The sequence below is a fragment of the Aedes aegypti genome, chromosome 3, assembly GCF_002204515.2.
Source record: "Aedes aegypti strain LVP_AGWG chromosome 3, AaegL5.0 Primary Assembly, whole genome shotgun sequence".
Lineage (NCBI taxonomy): Eukaryota > Metazoa > Arthropoda > Insecta > Diptera > Culicidae > Aedes > Aedes aegypti.
The window spans coordinates 310151248-310170449 of record NC_035109.1 but is presented as its reverse complement, the minus strand read 5'-3'; the positions used below and the strand labels follow the sequence as shown (position 1 = coordinate 310170449).

General features: G+C 37.6%; 1 protein-coding gene across 5 annotated transcripts in view; it reads right to left on the bottom strand.

Annotated features, from left to right (window-relative positions):
* The window catches only part of LOC5566304 (UPF0518 protein AAEL005291), a 91238-nt gene that overhangs the window by 30002 nt on the left and 42034 nt on the right, over positions 1 to 19202 (bottom strand). For 4 of the 5 annotated variants that reach the window (XM_021853492.1, XM_021853491.1, XM_021853494.1 and 1 more), the window contains exons 3-6: positions 4562 to 4764; positions 4224 to 4493; positions 3131 to 3527; positions 2266 to 2466 (exon numbers count right to left, since the gene is read on the bottom strand). In XM_021853492.1, coding sequence (XP_021709184.1) covers positions 2266 to 2466; positions 3131 to 3527; positions 4224 to 4493; positions 4562 to 4764 — 1071 coding nt within the window. The remainder of the gene's footprint in view (positions 1 to 2265; positions 2467 to 3130; positions 3528 to 4223; positions 4494 to 4561; positions 4765 to 19202) is intronic. The other variant, XM_001650633.2, reaches the window with a different exon arrangement.

Here is a 19202-nt window from a genome sequence, read left to right as displayed (position 1 = left end):
TAGAGTCCATGCTAGATTACACGGTGTCTAGCGGAAACTTACATGATGTTATTGTAATTTTACACGAAGTGACGTGTAAATTTGCGACATTTCTGGCATTCCTTTCATGTGCATGATTTTATGTTGAAATTTACATGGATTTTTCTCTCTGTGTACAGGATAATTGGAATCTCTTAAATTAAAAAAAAACGGAACAAGTTTCTCTATCAGAATCTTCTTTAAAAAATATTTTTTAAATCTAGCATAATTCCTTCTTTGACTTCTGGATTCCCCATTATTCCGTCAAAAATCCTCTAGGAATTCCACCTTGAAATTACACAAGAATTCAATTCCAGAATATAGATATTTTGCAGAATTGATAAACAATTTTTTTAATATGGATTTTTTGCAGAATTGATAAACAATTTCTAAAGTAGTGTTTCAAAGAAGATCTTAACAAATTTATTTATGAATTTCTTAATAAATCCCTGACCCTGTTTCTCCACAGCTTCTTTTACCGCTATGCCAATATCGGAAGCAAAAGTATTCCTGGGGGTTTTCAACAAATTCCTTCTGAAAATTCGAAGCCAAAAGACATTAAAAAAATACTTTTCGTATATAATTCCTGTATAATCCAGGGATTTGAAGTAGAAATTACAGAAAAAAAACATAGGAGAATTTGTGACGCAATTTACGACGTATTTTGAAAATATTTCTAAATATTACGGTTCTTTCGAAAATTTTCCGTTCTGCGGTAGCCGCCAAGTTCTACCGCAGCTGTCAAAGTTCTATCGCAGACTTGAAAATCATTGTGTCATTGAACGGAGCCATCTAATCGAAGTGTGCTTGTAGAGTGCAAAGCTTTGAAAACCAGCAGAAAACAACAGTCATTAGCGTGGTTTCCAAGGTATCATCGCAGTCGATCGATGATGCTCTGTGCAAATCAGTAATATGACTGCTGCGGTAGCTTTCTGTTCAACCGTAGAACGGAAAGTTATCCCTAAAATTGCAATAACTTTTGATGAACTTTGCGAAAAAGTTTTAATAACTTTTTTGAAAAACTATATGAAGGAATTCGACAAAATCATTTCGGGATCGACTTTAACATGAACAAATCTCATAATATTATTTGACTAATTTCTAAGAGATTTGTAGCAAAAGGTTTAAAGCCACGCTTCGTTTAACCTTAACGAATTTGATTGAACCAAAATTCTTCAGACTGTAATTTTTTTCCTTGGTAGAACGTAGTTTAGAATTTAAGAAAAAAGTTCATTCATGCGAAAATAATGAAGCGAAAACGAAGAAAAAACATATTGCTGGAATAAAAACCTATGGCCGATTTTTTCACTTTTCATAGAAGCCTTTGCCATGTTGAAATTTCTTGAAAAGATGTGTCATGAAATAGGTCTTGTTTTTTGCCAATAATTCCAGCTATCTTATGACTAAGAAGTTCCTTTAGTAATTTTGCCTATTTATTAATTTGCCGACAGCTTTTTTATTAATTAGCTTTGACGGATATTATACTTACGAGTTGTTGTTAATGAATATATTTCTTTAAAAAAAATCTCATGCGGGCAATCATCATCACCGGACACCTCGATCAGGGCACCCTTCAAAAAAATAGAAAATCATAATGCAGTTAAAATGCTCTATGCTAAAACATTTGCACTATTAAAAAAATACGAATATGAGGAACCGAATTGCCAGGATACTCTCGCCTTTCAGTATCTTAGTATTTTGCAACGGAGATGTCGAGTGACAATCGGACGACTAATCTTTCGATTGTCGCACGATTCACCGATGTCAGAACCGCCACACTGATGCTGTGTACGAAAAGCGATATTTTCCCACTATTGCTGAACAAAATAAAAGTATTTAACTACTGAAAATATTGTTTGATTCATAATATATTTCTTTACTTCCGATTTTTTTTTTTAAATTTTATATATATTATCGTCCAAAGTTCTGGAGGGGGCCTGGATGACTCTGGGGGGGGCCTGGCCCCCCTGCCCCCCCCCCCCTGTTCCTACGCCAATGTAAAACAATTAAAAAAATACAAATTCCAGTGATTTTTAATAAAAACTGTAAAACAATACCATACTGTTATATTGCCGAACTGTTGAGATTTCACCGGGATACGTAAAGTAATCTAGATGTGCTAGGTTTGAATTTCTTCAGAAACGTTTTCTCAAGATATCTTTTGTCAAATCGTGTTTTTCGAGATTTGTTCGAATGTTCGTTCATTGCACGTGTAGTGTAATCTGTAATCAAAGCTTCATAACTAACCCTTGTGTCGTTGCTGTTGAGCCGCTCCACCAGGACGTCCAATATCCGCTGGCCGTCGAACTTCTCCTCGTCCAGTAGAAACTTGACCACGATCTGAATCAGGCCCGGTTCGGTTACCGAGCGTACGATCAGGTCCAGATAGGCCATCGCCGAAATCTGCGACTCGACGTTTGTCTGCAAATGACCTCGACCTTTAAATGTCTGTTCACCGGGGAACGAGTTTCACGAAGGTGGGTATTGTTTTGTTTGGTTGGTTTAAATATTGTGGAAAGGGATAGTGTTAAGGGGACAGCAGTGTAATTGTTTACAGTTTGTTTAAATTGTTTGCGGTAGGAACGGGGACAGGATTGGCAAGGAAGAGGGAAGAGAAAAATTTAAAATTCAATATTAGTCATTGCAGCCTCCATTAACGATCCGACACCCGCTGATCCGTAGTTTACCGATGAATCCCCGTGTTCGAACGTGTTACTCTGATGTCTACATAACGAGCGATAAGTGAGATACTTGCGATCTACCAGCCATCACCAGTGTCGTACTGAGGTTGATGTTCTAGTCGGGAAAATGGATGACTTTTACGAAGAGATTAGCCTTTACCGCAACCTCTAATCGGATTGTAATGCGGGTAATGCACCATCACCGTATTTTTAGCGACACTAGTCGCCTTACTCTACGATTGTTGTTATATATTACAGGATGCATCATGTTATAGTGAGGTCAACAGGTAACGAAGACTGACTTCCTACAGTTATGTCGAGTTTACTATGAGTCGATTATATTATGGAGGAAAGTATATGGATGGAGTACCCACATATGTGTAGATATGTACAACATTAACTAGACAGCTAACTACAACAAAATAACTTACCTGGAGAACGGCCGGACCCAACACCGGTACCAAAAACCCTTGGTACAAAAAGTCCAGCAACTGCTGCCGAATCATGCTGTGTGCCACCTGGACCACAGCGTTGCAGAACTCCAACGAGTTCATAAACAGTGTCAGCTCCTGCAGCTCGGTCACGTCATCCGTCGTTATCCGGTACCAATCGATGGTTTTGATGTCGATTTGGTTTGGCAAGCGCGAGTACAATCCACCCAGCCCGGTGACCAACACCGGGCAGATCGATGAGTATGTTGCAATGTACGTTCCCACGTTGGAGTTCTTCTGGGACAGGGCCATGCACAGCAGTAGCGCATCGCGAGCCTGGTGACCCAACGAGCCCTCCCGGTGAACGTACGGTATTAGCAGGGAGAAGATTATAAAGCTGTGAAGAAGGGAAATTTGATATAAGTTTACTTTTAATTATTAAATTTAAACGTTATTTGCCAGTAACAATTTGCTTTACTACAATTGTGGTAGAAATAATGTTTTCTAGACTTGATTTAGAAGAAAATTAAAGGCGCACACTCCATTTAAAACTATATGAATATTACCATTGATAAAGCCAAACTTTTGTTTTCAACCCTCTAACTTTTCATCACAAACTTTTCTCAAGCGAAATCTTTCTAGCTTTTTGATTGGTCCTTACGACCAATATTCGCCAACGAAGAATTCTTTAACGAGTCTCAGTCTAAACAGAATGCGCGACAGTATTGTGTACGCACATGACGAACTTTAAAGATGGCTCCCGAGTGGAATTCAAATAACAACATCTGGACGAAGTTTTGAGGAATAAATTCTTAAGGAAATTTCTACAAGTTTCTAATATTTTTAAAGGAGCTTCAAGAACAAAAGTAAGTTCAGATAAATAAACGGAAAACCGAATTTAGCACTATACCATTCAATTCCGCTAAAGATTTTAACCTTTGACAGATACGCATATTTCGACCTCAACTGTAATACCGTCTTCTGTGTCGTGTACTGGACTCGACTTCAGATATTATTATTCGTGAATATCTCGAGAAATCTTTAGAGGAATTTAATGAAGAACTGCTAATGTTACCCTACATCAAATACTTACTTTGCATGCCCTCCACTTCCGTTCTGCTGGGCTGTCGAGAAGAAGAACAGATCCAACAGGTGCACGTTCTGCATCAGCACCACGCAGAGCTGGTTGAGCAGTATCACTAGTCGTTTCTCCACATCCGGTGGATAGATTTCATTCTGACTGGATGCCAATATTTTGAGCAGAGGCCGCAGGAACGGTTCATGCACCAGCAGTTGATGTCGACTGTGACTGACTAGCTGTTCGTACAGCTTGAGCTGCTCCAACCGGACGGCATTGGCATACCTACAACAGGGAATACAAGAATCTGTTTGTTATTGTTCCCTGTACGCATCGTATCGAATCACTCTTACCTTCCTGTTTTGACGCCCCATTCGTAGAGCTTGTCGAGTAGGTTCTCGCTTAGCAAGTGTTCCAGGCAGGGTGCGGGAGGTGCGGGAGCTCCTGGCAGGCCTACCTTATTGCAGTGATGTAACTCCACCAGCAACAGTGTGACCATGTGATCCAGATGGGTGACCACTCCGAGGACGTCATCATGCGATTGGCCACGATTGTTCTGCAAACGAGAGTATAGAGAGATATAAGGTGAAATTACTGTGAACTAGCATAAAACATACAGTTACCCCAAAGAGATGGATCACCCACAATCAGCTGCTTTCAAAATACAAAATTACAATAAAATTTATCGCAAGGTCTCACATTAACATTTTTGCTGATAAGCTACAGATATAGCTGTAGATATATGTCTAACTTTACCATTGGGTAAAGTTAAATGCTTCGAAATATATTGCTTATTATGATTTGAATATTTTTTTCTCAAACTTGTGCAAAGACTTAAATGATTCTTAGTTATGGGACCAGTGTACTAAATCAGTTGTTTGATTAAATCTGAAACACTGGTAGCTAACGATGATGCTGATGATCGCGGCAACGATCGGGAGAGAAACTATCTACTTAATTGGAATCCGCACGGGTGGACCTGTCTCTAAACGCATAACGTTTATAGACCTGAACGGATAGACACACAAATTGGCTGGATTATCCGGCACTGGGGCAGCAGTGTATTGGGTTTGCGAATTGCAGTTTTCTTTCTTTCTCCGCCGCAGCTTGCACGCGGCTACTGCAGATGGATGGGCCACTGAGCCATCACAACGTAAGCGGACACGGTTTGGCGATCACGTTGTTGCCGAAGAAGCCATTCAACACGTCCTAGACCCTGTGGTTCCCAATCGGTGGTCCACGAACCACTAGGAGGGCGTGCTGACTTTTCAGGAGGTCCGTGGAATTAATGCAAAACAGGTTAATTTTTCCTTAGTTAAAAAAATGACAGTGAAATTCTCGAAAGTTTTGTTTTGAAAATTCATATAGTTCGGCAAAGTATAAATTAAAGAGCAGTTTAAGCAATAAGAAATTTTTGATGAAGCTCTGCCAAGAAACGTGTCTTATTTTATGGAATGTCTAATCAATTTAAAGCGGAGTCCTCCAAAGGTCTTCTATAAAATGTTCAACTGATTCTTTGTTGATTTCTTGTAATAAATTATGCTCACACAGTTACGGATCACACACGATTATGAATCACTTTGGCGTCCAAAACCTCGCTTAAAACATAGGGTAAGATGGTCGCCTAAGGAAATGTACCCATATCTCCGCCTATGCTAACCGAATTGCCTTTTTTCTCCTTGGAATCTTTCACACTCTAATAAGCTATAATAACAGGTGAATGAAAAGTCATGAAATTGATTACCTCGCTTTTGACGAGCAGTTACCAAAACCCATGGATCAACCTTTGTTAAAAAAATCTTTGAACAAATAAATATGCAATATTCACAGTATTTTTCATACTCACCTAACCTTTACATACATGTTGACTATTTCATCAGAAAACAAAATGTTGCAAAAATATTACACAAATAGTTTCAAAAAACAAGATGACCTAAAATCACGCTTCAAAATGGGTTCCGGGTCATTTGGCCGAATGTCGTTTGGCCGAACGCCACTTGGCCAAAAAATTTGCTAAATGTTTATTGTTTATCCCTCTCATTACTTTTCTTTTGAATAAGACTCTTGATGGAAGTATAATACACTTCAATGTCAATAATAATGAGAAACCTCATTTTCAAAATAATAGCCTATGTTCAGAAGAAGGAAAAATCTCTTATGAAGATTTAAACAAGAATAATACAAGTATTGGTTACAAAGAGCTGCCAATGACTTAAGGAAGGCAAAATACTCAATTTAAATGTATGCGATTTTATTAAATAGTAATAAAATCGAAAGCCTATGATCAAAAGAAGGAAACATTTATGATGATCAATTTTAGCACAAAGTTGATAAACTAAAACGAGCCATCCATTAGCTAATAGTCTCGAAACCATGTGCGGAATTCAAAGACTTGTCCTATATTTACATGTCGCTTTAATCTTTTTCTTCGTACTCTATACAGTGACAAACATGACGTCCGGTAACATCACTATTATATACTACAAACTAAAAAGCTGATCAGTTATTGAGTCGTATAAGTCGTTATACATTATACACATCAGCATTGTAACAATTTAATTAATTTTCAGATCGTAATTCGGCCAAATGACAATCGGTCAAATGATCCTTTCGGCCAAATGGCGTTCGGCCAAACGACATTCGGCCAAATAGCCGGACACCTATTAGCCCATTTGCTCATCTATCGTTTGTACTGTCAAGCATAACATTCAATCCCAGCGCAATACAGTTTTTGACAAATGTTGAGTTCGTATTGCACAGCTATCAAAATATGGTAGTTTTCTGTAAGAAGTGCCATCAGCATTCATGAACTCCTATAGATAGAAGAATCCCACTATTGCTGAAATGAAAATTGCTCGTTTACCAAAATTCAGTATGATTCCAACTTTGAACAACATATTTTCTGATTCATGATTCTAAACATTGAATATGAGCATGTGATCCAACATATGGACCATGAACTGTATGTTTTCCACAATTATGAATAATTGCCAAGCAAATTAGATTTCTGTCAGTTTCAACATTGGACTTGATATTTCTAGCCTTTGGCCCCAAGGACAAAACTCAAACGATATCAAGAGTTGTATATTTTAGTTTTAAACATTTAAACGAACACAAATTGTTTGAAGCCTTCGTGTACAGCGAAAACAGGTCAACTTTTAATTACTGAAACATTCTAATGGGCGAATGGACCTCCCTTACCCAGACAACCAGAAGTCGCATGGAAGTTCACGTGATAACTCGTTAATTCATACAAGTTACATCAAACCCGCAAAACACACGGTGGATAAAATCATCACATTGATGAGTTTCCTCGCATAAAATGCTTTTTTTCTGAGTTTATTTGTACATTTTGATTCATCCCGCACACTCGTACAAAGTAAGTCGAACCAATCCGTAGCAGCTGTCAAATCAACATTTGTTATCATAAGTTAACCCAGACAACCAGAAATCGCATGAAAGTTCACGTTACAACTCGTTTATTCATACTCATTACATAGGGTGACCATATCCTGGAGATTTAAAATCAGGACAATTTGCAATTTTCACAATTTTCCTGTACAAATTCCATTTTGTCTTAAATTTATTCCGATTTGAAAACGGTCTTTAGCAAAGTTGTAGCTGATGAATGTATCTTACATTATCAACATAGATCTAATCCCCAAAAGCACATGGACAAACACCATGACCGATTGAATGATTTGCTTGCTTTTCCCATAGTAATTCCCATATAAACTTTAATGGGCTTGTGCAGCCTCAGTTTTCATCCGAATGAGCTCAAATTTTGGGAGGACACTCAGAATTTGATTTAGGATCGAACGGTGTGGAGCAAAACGATTGTTTGAACCACTCTAATGACTCATATTGCGACCAGCAGCGATTACAAAGATTTTTTTTAAATTTTTAACGTTAAGGACTTGTATGTATGATCTCGAGAAACTTCCAATTAGCGGGTATGAGCATGAGCATAAATTTACTTATAACTAGCATTTTCAAACACAATAATCTATCCCTTTTCGGAAGACTCTAGTGTGTTTTGACTTTTGTTTTTACTGACAAGTATTTTCTCAATATTATTGTTTGAAGTCTGTCAAAAAACACAGTAGAAATCCTGTTTGTCAGACTGTCACCTAAAATTACATAAAGCATCTCGTCAGTAATCCTTTAAGAATCTACTGACGGTCTCTGAACATCCATTTATCTATTAAGGAAATCCTGCAACAATCTCGCCAATCTCTCTGATCAAGATTCTGCAAGAACATTCCTAAGAATGTCAAAAAAACTGTCTAAGAATGTCAAAAGTATATTTCATAGAATCTAAAAAAAAACATTTGAAATCTGCTTAAGGTGAAGATGCATCGGAGCCAAACCTAAAACTTTCAAGAACACGAATTTCAGCTCAGATGGATGTTCGGTTCTCCAGATTCGTGCTCTTGAAAATTTGAGTTTCGGCTTCGATTCATCTTCACCTTAAAGTCTTTTCAGAGATTTATCAAAGATCGAGGAAATGTCGCTTGGATTCTTTGAATCATGGTTTTAAAAAGAATGTGCTAAGAATCTTTTTAGAATTTTCACAAAGAAGCTTACGATAAATTTTAAGATAGGATCTCGCTAGAAATTCATGAAGAGTCCTATAAAAATCATTAAAGTTTTAGGGAGAAATCTGGCAAAGATTTTTACTGGAAACCGACAGTGTTTTCAACACGATTCTAAGAGCAATTCGTTAAGGATCTTTCCAGAAACTAACGGAGGGCTCACCAACTTTAATTTTCTAGTTTTGGCCATGGTGTTTATAAATACTGAAAGATCAAATGCTCGCAGTTAAACACGCTCAACAAAAGATAAAAGGTAGGAGGCTGCGTGACTACTCTAAGGTGATGGAGTATATCTAAGGCCTAGCTTCTCGGGAGTTTGAACTATGGAAACCTAACATTGTACAAGTTTTGCTGACATTTAACAATTTACATCCTACCAAACGCTTAACACGAATTTCCCGTTGACTCTCACGACATAAAATAACCAACACTCACAAGTACGAGCTCAAATGATTTTATCAAACATCGACTGAATTTGAAGGAATTGTGACACAGTTTGAAACGCATCCCAAACTTTCTATGCGGCAGAAGTCGATTTCTGAATCGCGTTGCGAACCGATTGCGTTTTGTTAACATGGATTTTGTAAAAGATTCCATTTGAACATTCTTGCTATTTTTTTGGCAGTAGGATAGCTTTTCCTAATCCGAAATATCTATGATATTCCACGGTGTTCGCCAAGCAGGACAAAGCAAAACAAAACTTAAAATATGAAAAATAAATCAGGACGCATCAAAAGAATTTTAAAATCAGGACATGTCCTGCTAAATCAGGACGGATGGTAACCCTACATTACATCAAACTCGCAAAACACCGTGGATTTGATTTGCTTTAATATAGAGACTTTCAGCCGTAGGCTGGTTCGTCTCTTACACACCGTGGATAAACTCGTCAGATTGATGAGTTTCCTAGCATAAAACACTTCTTTTCTGAGTTCATTTGTACATTTTGTTTCGTCCTGTACACTCGTACAAAGTAAGTCGAATCAATCCGTAGCAGCTGTCAAATCATCATTTGTTATCAGTCGTTAAGTTAAGTCGCATAAGATCACAGGTTAGTTCGGTAGAATATTTATACACTCGCATTGTATGTTATTATTCATCACATAATATATGCACACATATCGCCTCCACTTTTGTACGTAGAAGGCCGTTTCGCAACATCTTATAAGTGAAATTTTGCACATATAAAGCCTGCAGGTGATTTCGTTATACGCACATTTTGGTTGTCTGGGAAGTCGCATAAGATCATAGATTAGTTCGGTAGAACATTTATACACTCGCATTGTATGCTATTATTCATCACATAAAATATGCATGTATATCGCCTCCACTTTTATACGTAGAAGGCCTTTTCGCGACATCTTGTAAGTGAAATTTTGCACATACAAAGTCCAGATGATTTCGTTATACGTACATTTTGGTTATCTGGGTAGGGGGTCGCAGCTCTGAAAAGGTTGGGAACCACTGGCCTAGACGGTTGAAAACAATAACAATGGCCACCCTGCATCGGGTGGCGGCAGCAAACACAAACTGCACGGCAGCCGGGTGTTTCCACCGAAAGACTCTCCATAAAGACGCAATTTTAGCAAACAGGTAGTAGGATGTAGAGAAGCGTGACTAATGTTTTTGAAACTATATCAGATGAGATGAGATGAGACCCGAAGGTGTGCAATAGATCTTTATTAGATAAATGTATTCACACAGGCATTGGAAATTGATTTCGAACAGAGAAACCCGGAGCTCGGAAATAACATGTTAGATTTACCTCTATTGTAATAAAACGTTGGGTTTTAAAACTCATTTAGTACTTGCAATGATTGCCGGTACTTGTACAGGAAATGAATGCTCAAAGTTAACATTATCATTTAATGCACAAACTAACGCGTTTCTTTCTGCTTTAAATTCAGAACCAAAATAGAGATTTTTCAATTTCTTTGTTAGTGTCAGTGGGAACACCATCGTCCTTAGTTGGTAAAACTTTGTTGCAATGTTTCAACAGTGAATATTCAAAGTATGTAAGTTGCATGCAAAAATTTATAGGCCATTTTTAAAAGTTACACTTGAGTCTAAATGATCAATTTTTCTATGGAAAACACTTATTCTACCATACCCAAAACATGTGCAAAATTTAATCCAAATCGAAGACTATCGAGCACAACTTTTATTTTTTTCGACTCATTCTGGATGGAATTCGTCTATAGAAGAAGACTATGTATATACAGTTAACTCTACCTTTTTCGATATTCTGTATCTCGATAGCGAGTTAAAGGATCGCAGTTACACTGGTTTCTATTACTCGGTACCTCCTTAACTTAATGGTCCCTTCAATATCGAGTTATGGAGAGCTGACTGTATATATTTTTTTAATATGAGGTTACACGAATCGCATCACTAGCCAAGGTGAATCCAGATTGTGTAGCTCTGCATCCTTCCCACTAACAAAAACTACTACCCGTGACAACCATAAAGATGCTGAGGTATACTCGATCTGAATGTCACACTAACCTTCCTTTACTTCCTAGATGACCTTATGCTACTCCCAAGCTTCGTCTGTTGGTTCCTTGTGCAATTAAATTATTCTGCTCAATCACGAAGTTGGGGATTTTTTTTTATTTCCGTACGGGTTTGGGCCGAAAGGTCTCAGATTTTCATGAAACTTTTTCCACAGGCAAGGCTCATCAATATATGAATAAAAAAAAATGAGAAAAATTCAGGGTCGCCTATTTTCCCGGAAAACTCAGTTGGAAAAAGATACTAGTATTAGAAAGTCAGCAGAAATTAATAACGCCAAACAATTTTTCGACTGGGCTGTGTCGCAAAAGGTGAAAGACCAATTTAAAAAAGATTGGGAATTTATCTATGCAACTGAAAATGACTATTCAGAGGCTGAAAAGTTTTTTCAGGAAAGATTTTCTAACCTTGTTTCAATTCCTGGAACAAAAAAATATCATTCGTTTATACCAAAAGACGAACGAAGCATTTTTGCTAGTGAATTCTCAGATGCACATGAAAACCAAGAAAATACAGCATGCTTTGTTCTTAATAATACAAAGAAACGAAAATCTTCTGGTGTTAGCAACCAAAGACAATCTTTCCGGTTGAAAAAATAGATAGTATTAAGATGAAAATGTAAGTTATATACTGAATAATTGAATAAATAAAATTAAAATAATAATAATAATAGTCTTATTTGTTCCATAGAAAAGAAAGAATACATTTTCAGTGTAATGGAAAATTGAGGCAGAAACAGTTTTTTTTTCAGTTTTTCTTAGCGGTGTAATTTTTTTATGAAAAATATCATCCATTCCGACTTATACTTCATTAAAACCAATCCCATATCTTTTTTCAGATGTTTTAGAAAATTTGCAATTGCTTTGATAAAAAATCTTTGTTTTTCCGATGCTTCGATTGAAATATGGGGTTTCAAATAAAAGGCTTAAATGGTCATTTTCCACAAAATTGGCCATAACTCAAAAACGAAAAAAAGTACATTTCAAAAATTTCAGCGATTCAAGCTTATGAAATTATCTCCTCAAAAATATTTTTTTGAAAATTTTCCACGAGTTGGAGCATAGTTTTTCCGGCTTTTCTTTACGAATTTTCTCAACGGTGGAAAATTTTGTGGAAAACTTTTTCCAGTTAATTTTTTTTTATTCCTGAGAAAATTTGCTTTCATTTCCATAAAAAACTTTGTTTCTACGATGCTTTGTTCTTGAGTTATGATTTTTCAAAGTAAGTAGTGTCAGAGGAAAACAAAAAAATTCCAACTGAGTTTTCCGGGAAAATAGGCGACCCTGAATTTTTCTCAATTTGTTTTATTCATATATTGATGAGGCCTGCCTGTGGAAAAAGTTTCATGAAAATCTGAGACCCTTCGGCCCATTTTGTACGGAAAAAAAAATTCCCCAGTACCAACTACGAAATTTACGGTCATCAATGCTCATGCTCCTACTCATTTGGGAAAAAATAAGATGAGTATTGTGATTATTAGGAGAAATCTTACATTTTTTGAGGTATGCAGATTAATCGCATCTGCAAAGATTTTTCTTAAAAAAAGTATCGATTATGTGAGGTCTTTCTTGATTTTCAAAAAAAAAACCTGAGGTTTCGCCAGTAATTTTTAGGCTCCTTTCAGAAATCGAAATGCAGAAATCGCAGGATATCATCTACGAGATTGTATAGATTTTCAACAAGTGATCATTCCAGGAACTTCATAACAAAATTCTCGAGGGACAGAATCCTGATATTTCTGTTGGATTTTTCTTTGTAATAAAAATATCTGAAGTTTTTATTCATTTTTTATTGCTTAGACTTCCTAGAAAACTATTAGAAGAAACTATTGGAGAAACTACTAAATCAATCCCTGATGAAGTTAACGAATACCCGAAGAAATCCTTGATTAAATTACTACAAGAATCCCTGTAGAAATACCTGGTGGAATCCAAATGGGACAATTTAAATGATCCATTGGAATATGTTTAAAAAACTTCGAAAAATTCTGGAAATTTCTGGATGTAGTATTCACAAACATTCAGACGATTCTTTGTTCTGTCAGCTTTCCACTGACGAGATTTCCAAGACGGAACAAACAATATCGTTAGAGATGTCATCAATTCAAATGAACACTCCTCAAAATGCGACTGGTTTGGAGCTGCCGAACAGATTCTCCTACAGTCTTAATGGAAAGCTGCACACTCAATCTGTTCGGTAAAAATAACTGGGTTTTGGAACTATCGAAAAAGTCAGTAAACTAAAAAAAAATGTCAGAAATCGAATAACAGAGATTTTTCACTGAAATTTTGCAGAGAGCTTTCTTTTTATATCATATATCGATAAAAATAAAACATGGTGAAATTTGTTTTTCAATTACGCGTGGCGACAGTTTTCATTTTACTGACTTTTTCAGTAGTTCCAAAACCCAGTAAAATTTTACCGACCTCAGTAATTTAATCTAAGTGTGTGCCGAAGAGAATGAGGCTTCCGACAGTGATCACTCTGACAAGACACGTTCGAAGCGTTGTTAAAATGTTTCAAATAGCTTTCATCAAGTCTATCGATATGAATCAATAGAGCATTGAGTAGCGTATAAATGTAAACAGACAAACACGTAATTTGTCTGCTGATGTCCAAGAAAATAACAAAAGAAGCGCGGCATCGTCTTAGACTGCCGAGAATACGTAAATTATAGAGATGGTCGGGTCTCGGGTTTGAAAATTTGATATTTTTCGGATTCGGGTTTGAAGGCTACAAAATTATCGGGTACGGTTCGCGTTCGGGCTTACAAAAAGTCGGGTTTGAGTCGGGTTTAGTGAGAATTGTGAACAGAGTAACAACCTAAAAGCTTCCCTATTCATCAGAACCGATGAATTTACCATCTTTTCAAACTCGGGTTTTATTCGGGTTCTTCTTAAATTTTTTTTCGGGTTTCGGGTCGGGTTCGGGTTTACACAGCAAAAATTTTTCGGGTTCGGGTCGGGCCCGGGTTTGCTTTTCAATTATTGTCTCGGGTTCGGGTCGGGTCCGGGTTTGAAGAAATAAAATAAGTCGGGTACGAGTCGGGTTTGAAAAATGTGAAACCCGACCATCTCTAGTAAATTAGTAGAATTACAATAATAATTTCTAGAGTAATTCTTGGAAAAATTGCTGGAAAAAATGCTTGGGAATTTCCAAGAGGAATAACTAGGCTTATTATTAGGGAATTCCTTATCCGATCCGGAGTCCTATCGCAAAAACAATGTTTGTTCTGTCGAAAAATGCTTACGTGTTATATTATCAGTATCGTCCTAATTTTGCAGGTAAGGAAGCATTTTCGGTATATTCCGCAATGGCCAAATCCAATTGTTTGTTCATGACTTGATGTTCTTGTAATTGTAAAAGTAAAATTATGGAATTTGAGCCATCAATTGTATGAAATTCTCAATATAGTGTATCCAAATAGGCAAAACATACCTAAAAAAAGTTCAAGGTTTAGGGTGCCGGTACCAATGGTTGCAATGTACCAGTAGATTGGACTATAGAATAAAACGAATATTTTTCGATAAAACCGACATGTGCTGTTTTTGGTGGATGGATCGTCTCTAGTTTAGTCGATTTGCCAAATTTCAGCTTTTTACTTTATCAAAAAGTCATATAAATAATTAAGTTTATGCAAAAAATTTGCTCCCTTGCACCAGTAGTTGTCGTCGTGTTCCAGTAGTGGATCAACGGATGGAAGCAGTTTTTAAAATGGATGTATAAAAATGAAGAAAAGCCCTAGAGATAATCTTTATGCTTCATTCGAAAGATATTAATTGCTGCTCCTATGTAAAAATTTATCATTTTATTTAAAATTCCTTGTATCATTCCTGAACGTTTACTACTGGAGCACTAGCGCAACTACTGGAACACGTGTACCAATAGTGGCTCAAGCGATTTTATGTTAAAAAATTAGTTTGATCACTCTTTTTCTATTTTTCCCATATAGTAGAGGTTGAAATCTTTCTGTTGACGCCAAAAGATCTCTGTTAAGGCTTGTCGCTATTTTTATAGCTTAGGTAGTCCACTAATGGCACCGGCACCCTATATGTTTCGTTTGAAGCTATTATTATATCAATTAAGGTACCCCGGGGCAAGTGGGACATAAAAAAACGATAGTTCAACCAAATTGTTCAATAAAATTTTCAAATGTGAATATTTCTCAAATCCAACAACACCATCACATTTTGGTAATATTTATTTGGTGGATATTCGATTTATAACACATTTATTTTTTGCGAGCCAATGCCAGACGTGAAACGTGTCACTATTCATCATGCAAGTTGAAAATGGCGCTAAATTGACAATTGTTACATGAATCACATGGTAATAAAAATAACAGTATTTTTTGTACTTAATACATACCTTGTAATTGTATCTTCATCTTTCTAGACGAATACCCCCATGAAAAACTTTTCCTAAGTAAGCTATGACAGAACGTCCCACTTACCCCGGATTCTCACTTGCCCCGCGGTACCTTATATGACTTGCTCAGGAGCCATGGGGCGAAATCATTATTTTTATTTACAAATACTACATAGAAACCTTCAGTGTGTTTTTCTTAATAACTGCGATCACTTGTAATGTCGCGGATAACGGACTTCCACTGTACCAATATGCTTCCTCTTCTTCTTTCTGGCGGTATGTTACCACTGAGACAGAGCCTGCTTCTCAGCTTAGTTTTCTAATGAGCACTTCCACAGTTGTTAACTACTGCGGAGAGCTTTTTTTTGGCAATCGACCATTTTTGCATTCGTATATCGGGTGGCTAGCACGAACATACTGTATGCTCTGGGAAGTAAAAAAAAAATCTATTACGGAAACATCCTCCGTTGGTGGGAATTAAACCCACGACCCTCAGCTTGTTATTGCTTAGTAGCTGCACGTTTACGCTACATGCCACGGCTATCTGGGATCTAATATGCATTATTGGCGAATTATGGAGTAATTTGTTTAGAGATATAGCCATCGATGTATCATAGAAATTAATATTCCACGACGCTTGAATGATCAAGGTAATCGAAATCAATTTACACTTGCCGTAATCCATAAATGGTCAGTACACTGGGTGTACTGTCATTGTCTGATACTGTTGTTGAGATCTGATCAATTATCACGATAAATGATGATTGGTTTCGTTCTTCGTTCAGCCGGCCGCCCAGCTGCATCACATAAATCGGTCACCTCGACAACCGCACGCCCCGCGACGATATGACCGTCACACACTAACCGAGATTCAAGTGTTGCCGTTTTTTGTTTGTTTTCATTCCCTATTCGCCATCGTCGCCACACACTCAAACGCCATTTTCGAATGAATGAAATGGTGTTTGATAGTGCAAAAAACCTGAATCATCACAAACCACACGACGCACAATGGTCAGTCATTGATTAAAATTGTACTAAAACTAGAATTCGTTTGACTTTTATGTAGTCAAATTGGACAGAGTTAATAAGTTGACAAATATAATATCAAAATAAAGTACAAAATATTATGAATGATCTATTTATCTAATATTATGCACCATCTGAAAGCTTATGGTTCAACAATTTTATTGCACATCAGGATGAAACATATATTTTTTATTACTTTCTCATATCGACGTAATTACACGGTTTGGAGAAAGAAAACGAGAAGAATGAATCAATTACTTAAACCATATTTCTCAATATATTATAAAATAAATCCACATTATGACATTTTTTTCATTACACAAACAATAACAAGATTAGATATTTACTCGATTAAGACGATAAACTAGTTTTGTCCAAACTTTTTATTACCCGACCATTGTGGTGACGGTTTGTCAATGGGGAGTAGTAAATTGCAATGCTTTGAATATATTGTCGATTGTTTACTGACACCCATTGTGAATTTTATTGCAGACGAAAAACTGGATCTATCAGCGAATGGTGACGGTTGCACCATTCGCTTCCAAGGGCCAGAGACGTCTTTGCAAAGTTCAATTTGTGCCATTCACCTGAACCGAACGAAACAAATGTTCGCAAATCATGAGTCAGGGTAATGGGCTTGTGGTAATGTATAAAGAGCACATCAACCATTCCATGAGATCTCTCAGAATCGAAGGCAAAGACGACGTGTTGCCCCTGGTATGCGTCTCTAAAGCCCAGTGGTAGCCTTCGCGGCTACAAAGCCTATTCGAATCCCGATCGGTCCAGAATCTTGAGCATCTCTCAGTTAATAACTGGGAAAGTGCTCATAAATAATATCAAGCTGAGAAGCAGGCTCTGTTCCAGAGGGGACGTAATGCCAAGAAGAAGAAGGGATTCCACTTCATGCGTCTTCTGCGTAATAAAACCCGAGTCTGGTGGGCAGTAATAACAATAGGTAGTACAACGATTTTTCTTCACACCGGTTGGAATGCAAAATGCGTCAAAATGTACGCCGATGGCGTTGGTGGTTGCTGCTTTGGCATTTAATCCGTAATGCATCGAAATGCTGACTTACGTTCACCACGTGCAGTTAGCTTGGTGGAGGTGGCAGATGAGCATCATTATTGCACAGTGGGGTCGATATAACATAATGCTGCATATATCGCGAAGCAAACACATTGACTGGTTCTGTCGAAAATAGTTGACTTTCTATAACTCTACGCGGTCAATACTATGAATCGTTGGGATGGGACCAATTTTGAAGAATTTTCCGTACAGTAAAAATCTGGCCTGTTATCGATCGGCAGTCATTGAAGTCAGCTTGATAACTTACCCCGAACTCTTTTACTGTAGCTGACAAACGACGGAAGATGACGGGGTTGGTGGTCTGATGGCTACCGCTTCTGCTTCATAAGCAGAAGGGTCATGGGTTCAATCCCAGGATCGTCCCTTTCCTCGTACTTTGTAGTTGTATATCTCTCACTTGCTTCTATCTTCCATTCTAAATCTATCACTCAAACTATTCGTTCATAGCAAACGCTAGAACCCGAGACAGACAAGAAATAGTTTCCCTAACGCTTCCATTCTTCCACGAGCATGCCTTTCCTTACGCCTGATACATAGGCAGTCTGCTAACCACAAAAGCAAACCTCTCTGCCATGCCTTTTCCCCAATCCATACACTCCCGCATGAACTGGCTTAGATGCAGTGGTATATACGGTCTACGTGGGAGCCGGTATAATGCATCATCAATTCCTCCCCCTTCCCCACATTGGTCTGCATTCTGACGTGGCAGGCACCATTGTCGCTAAAAATACACTGAGGATGCCTGTTAGTCCCAAGCAGTCATTCGGTTGGTTCCTTGTGTAAGTACAGCTGATCTGGCGATACTGGAGTAGCATCCACGGGTGGCCAACCAAGCTCAAGCTCAAGCTGACAAACGACGGAAGATGGTCTGGGATAATACATTGTAGATAGAATGGTGATCCCTAGCAATTCCTCAGACTACAACTTGTCTCGATTCTTGTAAATGGAGCATGTAACTAATTTCTTCCACTAGTCTTGTAGTTGCTCTGCTTGCAAAATTCTTCCTATCAGCCGGAGCTGAAATATGACAAGTTTGTCGGCCAAATGGCCAATCTGGCTGTTAAATTGTATGCTTCACTTTTTTCAAAGGATTGGTTGGTTTTCATCGACCGCTAGACTGCATAGACATTTTTTCCGCTGTCTTGATATTTGGCGCCATTCACCTTTCAATCACCTCACATTTGTCCGGCAAAATTTTCCCATCCTTACCCCTGCATGTTTCGACTCACGACATAGAGCCTTTACGGACATCTGATAGAACTTGCTTGTTCCTTGAAAATAGCACAGCTGATCCATCTCCTAACACACTACATCTTCCAGGCGGAATTTTTTACTTCAAAAAAGGGAACAACCTCCTGTTTATCTATAAACCTTTCTTTTCATCTGTGTAACACTTCAGAAAAACTGA